The sequence below is a fragment of the Oncorhynchus clarkii genome, chromosome 9 (genome assembly GCF_045791955.1).
Source record: "Oncorhynchus clarkii lewisi isolate Uvic-CL-2024 chromosome 9, UVic_Ocla_1.0, whole genome shotgun sequence".
Classification (NCBI taxonomy): domain Eukaryota; kingdom Metazoa; phylum Chordata; class Actinopteri; order Salmoniformes; family Salmonidae; genus Oncorhynchus; species Oncorhynchus clarkii.
The window spans coordinates 9421074-9439033 of record NC_092155.1 but is presented as its reverse complement, the minus strand read 5'-3'; the positions used below and the strand labels follow the sequence as shown (position 1 = coordinate 9439033).

Sequence of the window (17960 nt, the reverse complement as noted above, 5' to 3'; positions counted from 1 at the left end):
GGTTGGAAAATGCGCATATTATCTTATGCAGATTTTTTAAATGTACATATTCGCATGAAAACTGTCTCAAAATGATTGGAAACCTTGCTACGGGTTTGTTTTGTTGTTGATGTGACGTCATTACATCCAGCTGTTTTTATCGACACAAGATAGTTAAATGGAAATGCACTGTAAGCAGACAGTTGCCGCATCTATTTTCTATATGAATTTTCTAAATGTCGACAAAAAAAATCACTGAACAAGTTCATGGAAACACAATTTATTTTGCATGAGAATCGAGAATCCTACTCATTAGGCTCCACGTGCTTAACCTATGTTACTTTTTTTTTGAGCCGACTTCGCCGTCGCTCACGCCAGGAAGGCAGCCTGGTTCCAAAACGTATGCAATCGTTTTTCACCTGGCGCAAACTGCCCTCACAGGCAGCCCAGGCTATATAGCTTAGGGCAACACAACAGAAGACTACTGTTAGACTGAGTGATCTACAACTCACCTTGCATACTAAATAACTTTAAAAAAAAAAAATTATTTAACTAAGCAAGTCAGTTAAGAACAAATTCTTATTTACAATGATGGCCTACCCAAGCCAAACCCAGACGACACTGGGCCAATTGTTCTCCGCCCTATGGGACTCCCAATCACAGCCGGATGCGATACAGCCTGGATTCAATCCAGGGACTGTAGTGAGACCTCTTACACTGAGATGCAATGCCTTAGACCACTGCGCCACTCGGGAGCCCGAATAGCTACTCATTATTATATATCATTATTACAAAATTATACGATTTTGGTTTTAGATGTCTGTTTTTTTGTCTGTATAACTTCCAAAAAGTGGAGAGAGGAAATCAGATCATAAAATTACACTTTAGAGTCTACTTATTTGTTGTATTTTTTTTTATCTAACTATGAAAGTTAGTTAAAGAACAAAGTCTTATTCTTCAATTTACTAACTGAATATAATTTATAGACTTAAAGATACAACTCAACCAACCATAACAGTTACAGTTTCAAGAGCAGAACTTGACATTCTGAACAGTTCTTTAATTTGGAGACCGTTCCAATGTTCTTGAACACAGGAATCTGAATATCCCGCCTATGGAATGCCTCAGTGGCCAGGGAGACCATGTCTTCATCCGACGCTGCTGAACCCAGCCGTCTGATTGGCTTACACGGAAGGTGTCAAACTTCGAGAAGTGGCGCGGGTTTTGTATTTTATGCACTACGGTGGCGGGAGATGAGAAGTTAGACAGGGAGATATTTGATTAGTATCTACACTATTTTTGAGAATTAATCAAATTAGCTTAATGGTTTGAGTTTATTTCTATCTCCAAATATCAAGCTTGCTTCGGGAGGAGAAGGACAACGCAAATGGATGATTTTGGGGTCTACGTTGTTTTGGGAGTGAATGTTGCGCCCCTAAAGCTCCTATGGTAAATTATCTAACGTTAGCTAGCCAACCGTGTAACGAGAGTTTTATGTATCTTATTCGATACTAGATGGCTATTTATCGTAAATGTATCGCCTTTTCAAATTATTTGTGTTTGTTAATCGATAACACTAATGTGTGAGTTGCATGGTTTTTCTAAATGCATTTAGCTAGCTAGCTATGCTATCACAAACTTCCATAATCACGCATGGTGCCGCAGTCAACGCTAGATTCTGGTATGGTTACCCCCAACACATGAAGTCTTGTCAACATGTAGGAAAATGCATGATATAAAGTAGCTCAAGTGTAAGTATGTTTTTGCACCAGCTAACTAGTTAAGTAATAGGTAGCGTTAAGTAGTTCATATTTAACTCTCTTTTACAGTGCAAACGGGTTAGCCCAGGTTTCCGTTGCAGTACCACCGAGTTCCCAGCAGGTGGTGCTGTTTTCCAGGGGGCGATGGGGAGACAGGATCTGCGTCAACGCAGAACTCAACGACGCCGACAGAGTTCCAATCACCATAGGAAAACTGACACCGTATAATAGGTACGTTCCTGTATTTCCAGGGTCAGGACACGTTCAGAAAAACACAACGTCGAGGAAATGTCATGAAGGACAAAAATGCCTCCCTGACATGTAGCACAAGAAATCATTCTATTCGTGACATTGCTATCTGAAAACGTTCCACAACATTTGCTTTCTGAACGTGCCGCAGCGAGCTATGATGTAGACAATTACACGGAAGGATATTTTTGGAATGTCCCACAAGAAAGCACACACACACACTGACTGACTGACTTGTCCAAAGTTAAAGTTTATTTTGCATGTCTCCTAGACCAGTATTTGTCAATCCTGGTCCTGGGGACCCTAAGGAAAAAAAAACTGAAATGTGCATCCTTTGTATCTCCAGGTCCAGTATTGAGAACCACTGTCTTTATAAGGTAATAGTGGGATGTCAAGTGTTGTAGTGTGATTGTCACATTATCTTGTTCCTGGTTCAGGTGTTTAACATGGGAGCAGTGGGAAGAGGAGAGCTGGACTGAGGGAGTGATGTTAACCGTCAGCTTGGAAGGAGGACACCTGGTGAGTGGATGAATGGATGGGACTGAGGGAGTCATGTTAACCGTCAGCTTGGAAGGAGGACACCTGGTGAGTGGATGGATGGATGGGACTGAGGGAGTGATGTTAACCGTCAGCTTGGAAGGAGGACACCTGGTGAGTGGATGGATGGGACTGAGGGAGTGATGTTAACCGTCAGCTTGGAAGGAGGACACCTGGTGAGTGGATGGATGGGACTGAGGGAGTGATGTTAACCGTCAGCTTGGAAGGAGGACACCTGGTGAGTGGATGGATGGGACTGAGGGAGTGATGTTAACCGTCAGCTTGGAAGGAGGACACCTGGTGAGTGGATGGATGGGACTGAGGGAGTGATGTTAACCGTCAGCTTGGAAGGAGGACACCTGGTGAGTGGATGGATGGATGGGACTGAGGGAGTGATGTTAACTGTCAGCTTGGAAGGAGGACACCTGGTGAGTGGATGGATGGGACTGAGGGAGTCGTTGACTGTCCGCTTGGAAGGAGGACACCTGGTGAGTGGATGGATGGATGGGACAGAGGGAGTTGTTGACTGTCAGCTTGGAAGGAGGACACCGGAGGCGAGTTCAACAAGGCTTCTGTTTGCGGCGAACATGTTGCCAGAGTAACAACAACAAATTGAATAAACGTTCCAAAGTGTTAGGGAAACCTCAAACGGCTTTTTGTCAGGATTACTGTGGCTTTTAGCGAATTCAATCTAAAAAATGAATTAGCAATTCATATATAATGAACAAAGATATAAACACAACAATTTAAAGTATTTTAGAGTTACAGTTCATATAGCAGGAAATCGGTCGATTTGAAATAATTTCATTTGGCCCTAATCTATAGATTTCACATGACTGGGCAGGGGTGCTTAACCACCGGTGGGATCATAGACCAACCCACTTGGCAGTCAGGCCCAGCCAATGTAGAGCCAGGCCCAGCCAATCAGAATATGTTTTTCCCCACAGTCTATTTCAGGAGTATGAGGAGTATTTCTGTCTGAAATAAAGACCTTGTGGGGAGAAAGTTATTCTGATTGGCTGGGCCTGGCTCTACATTGGCTGGGCCTGTCTCTACATTGGCTGGGCCTGACTCTACATTGGCTGGGCCTGACTGCCAAGTGGGTTGGTCTATGATCCCACCGGTGGAGAAGCTGGTTGTCGAGGTCCTGGGTTGGCGTGGTTACACGTGGTCTGCGGTTGTGAGGCTGGTTGGACGTACTGCCAAATTCTCTGAAACGATGTTGGAGGCAGTTTATAGTAGAGAAATTAACATTCAATTCTCTGGCAACAGCTCTGGTAGACATTCCTGCAGTCAGCATGCCAATTGCCAGCTCCCTCAAATTGAGACATCTATGGCATTGTGTTATGTGACAAAACTGCACATTTTAGTGGCCTTCTATTGTCCCCAGCACAAGGTGCACCTGTGTAATGATCATGATGTTTAATCAGCTTCTTGATATGCCACAACTGTGAGGTGGATGGATCATCTTGGAAAAGGAGAAATGCTCACTAACAGGGATGTAAACAACATTTTACAGAAATAAGCTTTTTGTGCGTATGGAACATTTCCGGGATTTTTAAAAATGTATTTCAGCTCATGAAGCATGGGACCAACACTTTACATGTTGCCTTTATATTTTTGTTCAGTGTAAATTCTACACCCGGTTGATTTATTGTTAAGCGGCAGTTTAAACTGACACTTACGTTCGATGTTCGCTACCTTCTCCGACTGTTCGCTAACGTTAACAGTCACAGCTAACAAAATAACTAATGGACTATGTTAGTCAACGTTCACAAACTTTTCCCCTTGTTGAACGCACCTCTGAGGAGTACTGCCTAAACTACTATGGTATCTATAGAGATGGAGAAAGTGGGATGGTTAGATACATTAAATCAGGAATTATTTATCTGTATTTATAGAGTGGCAGGAATACCATCTCTAAACCAGAGCACGCAGATATACACAACTATGTATTACATTTGAGACGATCCAAACAACGATGGACTTGACTCTGTTTGTCCTACAGGCCAAAGGGGATATGATGAACCTTGACCTCACCCTGTCCATGAAGGAATACACCCCAGAGGTGAGATCCACACGCCTGGCTCGTCACAGTCCTGCTAGGGCAAGTGTTTCTTAAAGGGTACACATTGTAGTTGTTTCCCTGGCGCTAAAACACCCGAGTGCACGAATGAAAGGTTTGATGATGATGAGTGGATGAAGGTGTGTAGTGTGCTAGAGTTTAAGAACTAAAATGGGCAGCCCTTTGGGGAGCAGTTAAACACGGCTCTGGGGAAGTTCTTCGACACCAGTGAATGTTGGGGAAAGGAGAGGACGCCATCTTGAAATTCAAAAGAGATGATCCCATTGTTACTTTAGAACCTCGTTCTATTCAATTTATGTCAATCAAAGGTATAGTCGGAATTGCACGAAGTAGACTGCGATATCGGGCTCACGTCCAAAGTTTCTGCAGTTCACCCTGTTTGTGGCAACGTCATTACTGAGTCGCAGTTTAACTTCTTCCATTCTGTCCTCTTTCCTCCCTCTCTCTCCCTCTTTCCTCCCTCTTTCCTCCCTCTTTCCTCCCTCTCTCCACCCTCTCTCCACCCCCTCTTTCCTCCCTCTCCTCTTCTATTCCAGAGCGCTGTGGCCCCTTCCCCTGTTAGGGAGGGGAAGAGAAAGAGGGGACAAACGGGGGAAGACGACAAGGAAGAGAACAGAGGGAAGGAGAACACGTGTCCCATCGAAGTGGTGTCATCATTTTCAGAGAAGTCAACCCCCCTCAGAAAGGTCAGAGGTCAGAGCAGAGGAGGTCAGACCAGACTGTTCCTCCAGAGTGAGGGTCAGGAAGGTGCGGCTCTCACCCCTCAGAACACTCCTCCACCGAGGGGCAAGGGTAGACCGGCCAAGACACCCACTACACAGACTAGTGAGTTAACGTGTGTGTGTGTGTGTGTGGAAAGGATAGATTATTGTGTGTAGACTGCCAACCAGTGTATTGACCCCGGTGCCTCCTCATCGATGCAGCCCCATTGGTCAACCCGTCGGGTCGCTGGGGTCAGAGCCTGTGCCCCATCGACCCCCAGACAGCCATTCTGATTGGAGGGCAGGGATCCAGGATGCAGTTCTGCAAGGACCCCATGTGGAAGCTGTGCACTGGTAAGTTTACCTTAAGACAGGGATATACAGTTGAAGTTAAAATACACATTAGCCAAATACATTTAAAAACTCAGTTTTTCACAATTCCTCGACTTTTAATCCTAGTAAAAATTCCCTGTCTTAAGTCTGTTAGGATCACCACTTTATTTTGAGATTGTGAAATGTCAGAATAATAGTCAAGAGTGATTTATTTCAGCTTTTATTTCTTTCATCGCATTCCCAGTGGGTCAGAAGTTTACATACACTCAATTAGTATTTGGTAGCATTGCCTTTAAATTGTTTAACTTGGGTCAAATGTTTCGGGTAGCCTTCCACAAGCTTCCCACAATAAGTTGGATGAATTTTGGCCCATTCCTCCTGACAAAGCTGGTGAAACTGAGTCAGGTTTTTTAGGCCTCCTTGCTCGCACACGCTTTTTCAGTTCTGCCCACACATTTTCTATTGGATTGAGGTCAGGGCTTTGTGATGGCCACTCCAATACCTTGACTTTGTTGTCCTGAAGCCAACTTTGGAAGTATGCTTGGGGTCATTGTCCATTTGGAAGACCCATTTGCGTCCAAGCTTAAACTTCCTGGCTGATGTCTTGAGCTGTTGCTTCAATTTACTCACATCATTTTCCTACCTCATGAAGCCATCTATTTTGTGAAGTGCACCAGTCCCCCCTCCAGCAAAGCACCCCACAACATGATGCTGCCACCCCCGTGCTTCACGTTTGGGATGGTGTTCTTCAGCTTACAAGCCTCCCCCTTTTTCCTTCAAACATAACAGTGGTCATTATGACCAAACAGTTCTATTTTTGTTTCATCAAACCAGAGGACATTTCTCCAAAAAGTACAATCTTTAAAAAAAAAAATTTTTAATAAGTTTTACCCCTTTTTCTCCCCAATTTCGTAGTATCCAATTGTTGTAGTAGCTACTATCTTGTCTCATCGCTACAACTCCTGTACAGGCTCGGGAGAGACGAAGGTTGAAAGTCATGCGTCCTCCGATACACAACCGACCAAGCTGCTGCTTCTTTAACACAGCGCACATCCAACCCGGAAGCCAGCCGCACCAATGCGCCGGAGGAAACACCGTGCACCTGGCCACCTTGGCTAGCGTACACTGCGCCCAGCCCGCCACAGGAGTCGCTGGTGCGCGATGAGACAAGGACACCCCTACCGACCAAGCCCTCCCTAACCCGGGCGACGCTAGGCCAATTGTGCGTCGCCCCACGGACCTCCCGGTCGCGGCCGGTTACGACAGAGCCTGGGCACGAACCCAGGACTCTGATGGCACAGCTGGCGCTGCAGTACAGCGCCCTTAACCACTGCGCCACCCGGGAGGCCAAAAAGTACGATCTTTGTCCCCATGTTCAGTTGCAAACCGTGGCTTCGTCCTTGCTGAGCGGCCTTTCAGGTTATGTTGATATAGGACTCATTTTAATGTGGATAGGTACAAAAGTATCTATATTTCCTCCAGCATCTTCACAAGGTCCTTTGCTGTTGTCCTGGGATTGATTTGCACCTTTCGCACCAAAGTACGTTCATCTCTAGGAGACAGAACGTGTCTCCTTCCTGAGCGGTATGATGGCTTCGTGGTCCCATGGTGTTTATACTTGCGTACTATTGTTTGTACAGATGAACGTGGTACCTGCAGGCATTTGGAGATTGCTCCCAAGGATGAACCAGACTTGTGGAGGTCTACAATAATTTTTTTTTTTTTAGGTCTTTGCTGATTTCTTTTGATTTTCCCTTGATGTCAAGCAAAGAGGAACTGAGTTTGAAGGTAGGCCTTGAAATACATCCATGGGTAATGTCCAATTGACTCAAATTATGTCAATCAGCCTATCAGAAGCTTCTAAAGCCATGACATCACTGTCTGGAATTTTCCAAGCTGTTTAAAGGCACAGTCAACTTAATGTATGTAAACTTCTGACCCACTGGAATTGTGATACAGTGAAATAATCTGTCTGTAAACAATTGTTGGAAAAATTACTTGTGTCATGCACAAAGTAGATGTCCTAACCGACTTGCCAAAACCTATAGTTTGTTAACAAGAAATTTGTGGAGTAGTTGAAAAACAAGTTTTAATGACTCCAACCTAAGTGTATGTAAACTTCCGACTTCAACTATATATCCTCACCTCAATACCAATATCAGAGTCGTAATAGATGGTGTGTATAGCCCCCTGTCGATACCAATAACAGAGCCGTAATGGAGGGTGTATGTAGCCCCCTGTCGATACCAATAACAACAGAGCCGTAATGGATGGTGTGTATAGCCCCCTGTCGATACCAATAACAGAGCCGTAATGGAGGGTGTATATAGCCCCCTGTCGATACCAATAACAGAGCCGTAATAGATGGTGTGTATAGCCCCCTGTCGATACCAATAACAGAGCCGTAATGGAGGGTGTATATAGCCCCCTGTCGATACCAATAACAGAGCCGTAATGGAGGGTGTATATAGCCCCCTGTCGATACCAATAACAACAGAGCCGTAATGGAGGGTGTATATAGCCCCCTGTCGATACCAATAACAACAGAGCCGTAATGGAGGGTGTATATAGCCCCCTGTCGATACCAATAACAACAGAGCCGTAATGGAGGGTGTATATAGCCCCCTGTCGATACCAATAACAACAGAGCCGTAATGGAGGGTGTATATAGCCCCCTGTCGATACCAATAACAACAGAGCCGTAATGGAGGGTGTATATAGCCCCCTGTCGATACCAATAACAGAGCCGTAATGGAGGGTGTATATAGCCCCCTGTCGATACCAATAACAGAGCCGTAATGGAGGGTGTATATAGCCCCCTGTCGATACCAATAACAGAGCCGTAATGGAGGGTGTATATAGCCCCCTGTCGATACCAATAACAACAGAGCCGTAATGGATGGTGTATATAGCCCCCTGTCGATACCAATAACAGAGCCGTAATGGATGGTGTATATAGCCCCCTGTCGATACCAATAACAACAGAGCCGTAATGGATGGTGTATATAGCCCCCTGTCGATACCAATAACAGAGCCGTAATGGATGGTGTATATAGCCCCCTGTCGATACCAATAACAGAGCCGTAATGGATGGTGTATACAGCCCCCTGTCGATACCAATAACAGAGCCGTAATGGAGGGTGTATATAGCCCCCTGTCGATACCAATAACATAGCCGTAATGGATGGTGTATATAGCCCCCTGTCGATACCAATAACAGAGCCGTAATGGAGGGTACAAGGCTTTCAGGAAGTGTTCACAGCCCTTGACCATTTAATCGTTTTGTTGTTGCAGCCTGAATTTAACTGTGATTTACGTTTAGATTTTGTGTCACCGATCTACACCCAATTCCCCATAATATCAAAGTAGAATTTAGTTGTTTAGAAATTTGTTTAAAAACATATGTGTGAAAAGCTGAAATGTCTAAGTATTCTACCCCTGTTATGGCCTAAATAGAGTACAAATGTGCTTCACAAGTTGGATGGACTCACTCTATGTGCAGTAATAGTGTTTAACATTATTTTTTTAATGACGACCTCATCTCTGTACTCCACACAAGGTTCCTCAGTCAAGCAGTGAATTTCAAACACAGATGCAACCACAAAGACCAGGGAGGTTTTCCCAATGCCTCGCAACGAAGGGCATCCAATCTTGTAGATGGCTAAAAAAAATTAAAAGCAGACATAGAATATCCCTTTGAGCATGGTGATGTTAGTCATTACACTTTGGATGGTGTATCAATACACCCAGTCACTACAAAGATACAGGCGTCCTTCATAACTAATTTGCCAGAGAGGAAGGAAACCACTCAGGGATTTCACCATGAGGCCAATGATGACTGTTAAACAGTTAGTTCTCTCCTATCACAGCCATTAAACACTGAGGATGGATCAGCAACCTTGTAGTTACTACACAATACTAACCTAATTGACAGGGTGAACAGGAGGAAGCCTGTACACAAGCCTGTATTCCTAAACATACATCCTGTTTGCAATAAGACACTAAAGTAATATTGCCAAAAATGTGGCAAAGAAATGTACTTATTGTCCAGAATACGAAGCATTATCTTCTGGGGAAATCCAACACAACACGTCATTGAGTACCACTCTTCATATGTTCAAGCATGGTGGTGGCTGCATCATGTCATGGGTATGCTTGTGATCGGCAAGGACTAGGGAGTTTTTTTTATTTTTAGGATAAGAAGAAACTGTTTAGCACAGGCAACATCCTAGAGGAAAACATTCACCCTTCAGCAGGACAATAACCTAAAACACAAGGCCAAATATACACTGGAGTTGCTTACCAAGATCACATTGAATGTTCCAGAGTGGACTAGTTACAGTTTTTAATTTAATCGGCTTAATTCTATAGCAAGACTTAATAATACCTGTATAATAATGATCAACAACCCACTTGACAGTATTTTAAGTTTAAAAATAAATAAATAATTACCCAATATTGAGCAAAGCTCTCCCTAAAAAGATTCACAGGTGTAATCGCTGTCAAAGATGATTCTAACATGTTTTGACCTGGGTGGTTGAATACTTATCTATTCAAGAGCTATTTGTGTTTTTATTAATCATTGTATATATTTTTTTTTTTGATGTTTGAATTCCTTTCACTGACAAGAGTATTTTGTGTAGATTGTTGACAAATTACAATTAAATCCATTTTAATCCCACGTCGTAACACAACAAACAACATGTGAAAAATGTCAGGGGGGGTGTGATTACTTTCTGAAGGCACTTTAGCCAGCTGTGTTTTTCTTGTACTTTTGGATCTTCGTTTTTAATTGGTTCACTTGACACCCTCACTTCCTTTTTTTTGTCGACCCTTCAGAGGACATGTCATGGGTTACCGCGGAGACGCTGGCAGAAGGCCCCACCCCCGAGGCCCGGATTGGCCATACTGCGACCTACGACCCTGATTCCAAAAGAATCTTTGTGTTCGGGGGTTCTAAGAACAGAAAGTGGTTCAACGACGTTCACATCCTAGACACACAGAGCTGGAAGTGGAGCACAGTGGAGGTGAGACTGGACACATACACCTAATGATCTGGGACTGGATAGGTGTAAGCTTGCATCTGTGCAAATGTAATAACATGAATGATCTTTCTACCCTCCTCTCCTTCTCTCCTTCTCTCCAGGCCCAGGGAAAAGTACCTCCATTAGCCTATCACAGCTGCAGCATGTTTCGGGGTGAACTGTTTGTCCTGGGAGGGGTGTTCCCTCGCCCTCACCCTGAACCCGACGGCTGCAGTGACTCCCTCTACATCTTCGACCCACATCTCTCCATTTGGTACCAGCCCATCGTCACAGGCGACAAGCCCGCCCCCCGCTCAGGGTGAGATGGACGGATCCAAACCGAAAACGCTTCAGACCATTAGTTAGAAAGAGCGCTCCTCTTTCTAACTCTTAGTTCACATCCACATGGGTAGCCTGGGCTCAGATCTGTTTGGTCTCTTGTCAAAATCCATTGCCTATTGTCAAACCAAACATGACAATAGGAAGCAGGTACGATGGCACAAACAGACTGGCAGCTAATACCTGGGTTGATTTTTAGCAAGTTAAAGCGCAGATTAGCTGTACAAATAACTTCTATAGTACAGATCAGTCTTTTGGGGGAGGGTTCACTCTTTTCTCTCCCTCTGGCCTCCTTCACTCCCTTTTCTCTCTCTAATGCTCTCTAACTCTCTCTCTCTCTCACATTGACATGGCAAGTTCATTATTACTTACATTGTCAAAGTATACATATCGAAATATATATATTTATATATAAATAAATGGTGGGACCAACAGCAATAATAATAGTAGTAGTGGACATGGGATGACCTCTCTCTCTCCCCCTCTCTCTCTCCAGTCACTCGGCCTGCGTTATCCAAGGGAAGATCTATGTGTTCGGAGGCTGGGACACCCCACTCTGTTTCAACGACATGTACATGCTTGACCTGGGTAAGAGACACAGGCTTGTTTGTCCAGTAGGTCTGTGTGTGGTGAGACTTCCTCCCTAACTGCCATTCAGTTTACTCTTCATGGCCCTCCAGCTTGTCTGACGGTCTGCGATACAATTGGCCGGTTAGTTATTAGAGGGAAGGCATTGGAGGACTAACATTTTAAATGAGATTGTTTTTGTTTATTTAATTATTAGTCACGGTTTATTTAATATTAGTCACTGTATCTTTATTGATTTTATGGATCCCAACACTCCCTGGAAAACAGTGGCAAGTGTTGCTGAATGGACGAACCCTGACTAAAGTGAATGGATTGTTTTCATCAGGACTGATGGAGTTTTCGTCTGTTCAGACCAACGGATCACCTCCCTCTCCTCGCAGGTAGGACTAAAGGACTAACTAATACACACGAATGTAGGTTACAGAAACAGTTTAAAGACTCAATGAGTCTCATAATTCAGACAGCCATCTTTTATCCATCCTTTAATGTAAATTGAACCTTTTTAACCCAGGAAGTGCCATTTGAATCGCTCTCTTATTATATAAGGGAGAACCTGTAATCGATACAATGCTTTGTCTTCATAAATGTTTTCTGCTTTTGGATACTGCTGCTCCTCACTATGAAAGTTGTAACAGAGCAGGTCATGTTACATGGTTGTGTGTGTTACAGCTGGCATGGTTGTGTGCTACTCTCTGACTCTACGTTTGTGGTCCACGGGGGATACAATGGGAACCAGGCCCTCAATGACACCTTTACCTTCAACACAGGTCAGACACACACACACACACCCTGCTTCTCGCCACACACACTCCTCCAGAACCAGGCTCTAAACACTGTGTGTGTGTTGCAGACACCAACACCTGGACTGAACTGGTTCACCCACAGCTCTCCGTGCCCAGAGCTGGACATTCCATCATCACCATGGCGCTAGCCAATCAAAACCTTTCATTCAAGGATGACGGCAAAGAACAAAACTCCGACCGTACCCCCAAAACCCTGCTGGTATTTGGAGGGGGCGACAACGAGGGGAACTTCTATTCCGACCTGACGACCCTGACTGTCTCTGAACTGCTGGACCAGAACTAATGCTGTGTTCATAACCAATTGGGAATTTACCACGTACAACTGGGAAAAATCCACTTGAATGCCTCTCCAAAAGGTCATTACTGGTGGCACCCTTGTATATTATCCCTGAGCTCCGACTTCTCCCACATTCTGACCTCCCTTAAGTAAGGAAATGACCCCAATAACCGCAATTTCGGCAGCTAAATGCAATAACTAAACATGATTTATAAAAAGCTATCTATTCATGTTTTTTTTTTACCACTATAATTTGTTTGAGAGCATGATAACAGTACTTATAGTTTTGTGGTTGACGCAGCTTGTTTGCCATTAGCCAATCAAAGTTCAAACCAGTTGGATTTATTCACGTGCTATTTACTTCCCACTTGGTTATGAACACAACATAAACCACATGAGTGGAATCCTAAATGGCACCCTATTCCCTATATAGTGCACTACTTTGGACCAGGGCTCTGGCCCCACACACAGCCCCTATGGGTGTATTAGAGAAATCTCACAGATCTTCAAAGTCTGACGTTTTCACGTCATTAGAAACAGGAAGTGCTAGTCGTTTGTTTTCAAATGTCTCTCAGGGTGATGAGGGAATGGTCAGGACTGATGTTATTTATACATTAAAACATGTATACTTTCCAGGAAATATATATTTCTGTAGTGCACTGCTTTTGACCAGAGCCCTATGTAGGGAATGGGTTGCCGTTTTGGAACTCACGCCGTCTGGGTCGTGTTCATCGGTGCGCACTGTAGCAAAACTGCAATAGAAAATGAGGGTTCCTTATTGGACAAATTTTAAGGTAGTTGTTCTATTTCGGACAGTTTGCTTCCTATTGAATACAACCCTGGGGTTTATAAAGTGAGGATTTATGGTTTGACTGAACCCTTTTTCACCCTTTTTCGCAGTGTTTTTTATTATTATTTTGGTCAGCCTAGAGGTATGACGTGTGTACAAACTTTAGATGGTCATTAACCATAGTGGAACTGAAGCATCATTTGAAGCCGGGTTGCCAGTTTGTTTCTGCTCACTTTCCAATTGAATTCCATAACTCAATCGGACTGGGAAAGCAGGTTGTAGACTATAAAAAATAAAAAAACTTTAAAACTTAGTCATAGAAATAAAGAATTCGTTTTTTTTTTTCCTACGTTCCAATTATGTTTTTTAAAGCTACCCAAGTTCTGTGTCTCAGGTACTCACATTCTAATTAGAGCCTGACCGATTTTTATCAGCCGATATTGGCCTTTTCAACGCTATATCGATATGGGCTGAGAAACTATATTCAATAAATAGGATGTGGGGGAATCTTGTGCTTACCTGGACACTTGTGACCATTCTCATGATGTCACAATGTATGAAATCAACATTTTGAAGCTTAATTATTTGACAATTGCTCTTTTTTGAATGACAATTTTGAGAATTCTGTGAATGAATTTTTTTTTCATTTTCCCCATTGTAATACACATATATCGTCAGGTTTATTGGTATGGATCTAGTTTCAAAATGGTGTTGCTTTCATTTCTTATGCAGATTTTTTTTATTTTTGTACATTCATGCTGAATAAACTGAAAGATACTAAAAGATACTCCCTTGTATAGTCTTAAAGAGAATGACGCATAGCAGGCTGATTCGTGTAGCCTAGACTTGAGATGGCTATAGATCTATTACAATGGCCTCTGCTGAGAGACGAGTCAATGGCTATCATGTTTTTCCTCTCTCCTTTGTAGAAGGTGGTCCAAGTTCCTTCCCCTCTGCCATTTTTTTCAATGGGTTTTGAGAAAGTATTGAGTAGATGGAGATGCAAGGAATTGAGGAAAGATGAATTGAGAAAGTCTGTTTGGAGACATCTCTTAGCTATGGGTGAGTAGTATGACAGTTGTGGTATCTGTATTTTGAAGAGAACCTACTGCGGTCCACTCTTAGAAATCAGACTTTGATTATTGGTATCCAGTCTGAAACGAGGCACTGCAAAAGGAAAGTTTCCTTACAAGCCAGAATGTGGAATACAATTACATTTAGACTTACTCTACCGGTTATCTCTGTGGTTGGTCCTTCAGATGAAATGTAAAACAATCTACGGGACAGTATTATTTACCTGACTTTTTACAGTGCATGGACTGAAGTAGACCAATTCTATCATCTGGCACGTATGTAAAAACACCTGCAAGACATTGGTTCGTATGCATGGTTCGCAGAGTAAGTTCAAGTATTCAACATTGATGACAGACCAGGGATATTAAGGTTTATAAATGTGCGTTGCGTTGCCTACACAATTTGAAGGCATCGCTACATTAAGTGAATATTCTGGTTGCAACTGTATCCAACACCTGTACGGTGTATACTTTCCGTAATATACCGAGTTTACCCGAAGTCAGAGAGCGCCCCCCGCCCCTTCCTCCAGTCGTGGTTCAAGCGGCCATGTTCGCTCGTTCGTCACTTGTAACCACAGCCACAAAGTCATCAATTCTGGCTAAACCCCGCCCATTTCTACAATGAATCTTCTTAAAATCCCATTTTAAGCCTAACGTTAACCCTAGCCTGAACCACCCTGCTAACCTTATGCAAACCTTAAATTTAAAACTTAAAAAAAATGTTTGTTATATATATTTTTTAAAGATAGCCATTTTGACATTGTGGCTGTGGTAACTAGTAACAACCTGTTCGCACGGGCTTTTTCCGGTATCGGGCTTTTTCCGGTATCGGGCTCGATTGTGTGCATTAGGCTCCATTTGCTAGTGCCACTCGCGCGCAGCTCGTTCGTTGACACTCAAACCCTGTTGCCAATTTAATCGATTTATTATTTTTTAAACAACTTGATTTCTTCAGCGGCTCTCACGGAAATAAACACCGTATTCAGGGCTCGGACCGCGCAGGGCTGCAGTGCAGCATTTGAAACGACCTTTATTAAAATCACGAAGACGGGAAGCGATTTCCGTGGATTTATAAATATGTTGTAGATTTTGTTTAGTTGCTAGATAACTAGCTGACTATCCACAAGTGTACATGGTCTAATCAACCGTTTCTGATTTCCGTGCTAAGTAGCACACTAACGTTTCATTAGGCCAGGTGGTGGTTTAGTTAACCGGCTATTGGAGAATAACGTCGAGTTTCTATTTTTATAATCAACGGTGCTGGCTAGCCCCGAAAGCTTTATTTATATATATATATTTAACGTTATATACGTCGGGTCGAGCGTGGGGCTAACTTGGCCTGAAGTTGAAGTCCTCGGGTTTTTTATTTTTTAACAACACCCCCCCCCCCCCCCCCATTAACGTTACCTGGTGAGATTTCCGTTAAACGTTAGTAGTCATTGAATGGGAAAAAATCTGGCTGTAGACTTTGACACTGATAAACTTTCACTTAGGATGTGTGCTTCCTCATATGTAGCCACTACTAGCCGACGGTAATGTGTTGTTTTTTAAACATTTTATTAACGCGAACTGTAGCTGTTGTTGTCTAGCTAGACAACTCCTAGCTAATGCTGGTGGCTAGCCATCTGAGACCTATCTGCTAGCCGTGTGTTTTACCGGTAGAAATAGTAATACCCAGGGGGTTCAAACGGTTGAACTCTGGACCCCCCCCCCGTTTCCCTGTGTTGACATGGGAAACATGTACGACTGAAGGACTCAACTTGTTGATCACACAGTGTGTGTGTGTCTAACACACAGATAGCTAGTAGACGGTGTTTATTTTTATTTAATTTGTTTTTACCACTGCTAGCTAAATGAACACAAGATCCTGAAACTATATTCGTCTTCCCCCTCGACACTTATTTTCTACAACATCCCTGAAAATGTCGGCCAGGACGCCATTGTTGGCCGTCATTGAAAATTCGTCAGGTGGCCAGGTAAGATCTTTTTGTTGTTGTTGCTAATGCTATCAATCTACCCAGAACCATCGGTGCTAAACTCTCTTAACTACATTTTTTTTGTCAACTAACATTTAGCTAGAAAACAAACTATCCTCTCCAGCTAACGTCAAACACAGTAGCTTGTTTCTTTATGCTCCTTGCTTGGCAATGAACTGCGTGTGACCAGCACTGTGTGAGTGCGGTTCTGTGACTAGCCAAGCCAACTGGCATTGATCCAAGCTGATTGTTTTGGCTATGTAAACTTGTTTTTATTTTACCATCAACCGAGAAATCAAATTGGTATCCAACTCCTACACTCACTCATTCTGGTGTTCCCAACCTGAAACCCAATTGAGGTTGCTGTCATTTCCTTCCTACCTACCTAGCAATATAATAAATATATATATATATATATAGCTGTCATTTCATGTCCTTTTGTACTGGCACAGAAATAGAATAACAAACTACACTAGTATGTGGATACCCCTTCAAATTAGTAGATTTTGATATTTCAGCCACACCCGTTGCTGACAGGTGTATAACATCGAGCACACAGCCATGAAATCTCCATAGACAAACATTGGCAGTAGAAGGGCCTTACTGAAGAGCTCTTTGACTTTCAGCGTGGCACAATTATAGGATGCTACCGTTCCAACAAGTCAGTTTGTCAAATTTCTGCCCTGCTAGAGCTGCCCCGGTCAACTTTAAGTGCTGTTATTATGAAGTGTAAGTGTCTAGGAGCAACAACGGCTCAGCTGCGAAGTGGTAGACCACACAAGCTCACAGAACGGGACCACAGAGTGCTGGAGCGTGTGACGTCCTTGGTTACAATACTCACTACCGAGTTCCAAACTGCCTCTGGAAGCAACGTCAGCACAATGACTATTAGTTGGGAGCTTCATAAAACAGGTTTCCACGGTTTGGGCTAGGCCCCATAGTTCCAGTGAAGGGCAATCTGAAGGGAAATACAGCGTTTATGACATTCTAGATGATTCTGTGCTTCCAACTGTTTGGGGGAGGCTCTTTCCTGTTTTAGCATGACAATACCCCCGTGCACAAAGCGAGGTCCATACACTAATGGTTTGTCGAGATCAGTGTGGAAGAACTTGACTGGCCTGCACAGAGCCCTGACCTCAACCCTATCAAACATCTTTGGGATGAATCTGAATGCTCTTGCGGCTGAATGGAAGCAAGTCCCCCACATCAAGCCTTCCCGGAAGAGGTGGAGGCTGTTCAAGTAGCAAAGAGTAGACCAACTCCATATTAATGCCCATGATTTTGGAATGCGATCTTCTTCGAGCTTTTGTCCACATACACTACATGACTAAAAGTATGTAATTATTGATAGTAATTCTAGTTCTATGGGTATTGGTATGTCACTGTAATGTATATTCCATATTGTTTAGATGAAACTCTTAATAATAGGAATGCTGTGTTGTAAA

At 43.3% G+C, this 17960-nt stretch overlaps 2 protein-coding genes across 8 annotated transcripts in view; both read left to right on the top strand.

Annotated features, from left to right (window-relative positions):
• Positions 1-1218: 1218 nt before the first annotated feature.
• Positions 1219-13811, top strand: LOC139415826 (kelch repeat-containing protein). Its single transcript, XM_071163955.1, has 12 exons — positions 1219-1428; positions 1809-1970; positions 2426-2507; positions 4534-4593; positions 5148-5436; positions 5535-5666; positions 10485-10672; positions 10792-10988; positions 11505-11596; positions 11922-11976; positions 12266-12363; positions 12447-13811. Exons 1-12 carry the CDS (start codon positions 1367-1369, stop codon positions 12680-12682), a joined length of 1653 nt encoding a protein of 550 aa, XP_071020056.1. The 5' UTR covers positions 1219-1366; the 3' UTR covers positions 12683-13811.
• A 1540-nt stretch (positions 13812-15351) lies between these two features.
• Positions 15352-17960, top strand: part of LOC139415811 (MAP/microtubule affinity-regulating kinase 2b) — a 111900-nt gene continuing 109291 nt past the window's right edge. For 3 of the 7 annotated variants that reach the window (XM_071163922.1, XM_071163920.1, XM_071163919.1), the window contains exon 1: positions 15353-16515. In XM_071163922.1, coding sequence (XP_071020023.1) covers positions 16462-16515 — 54 coding nt within the window. In that variant the 5' untranslated portion in view covers positions 15353-16461. Of the gene's footprint in view, positions 16516-17960 lie in introns of all 7 variants that reach the window. The other 4 variants (XM_071163923.1, XM_071163925.1, XM_071163921.1 and 1 more) reach the window with 3 other exon arrangements.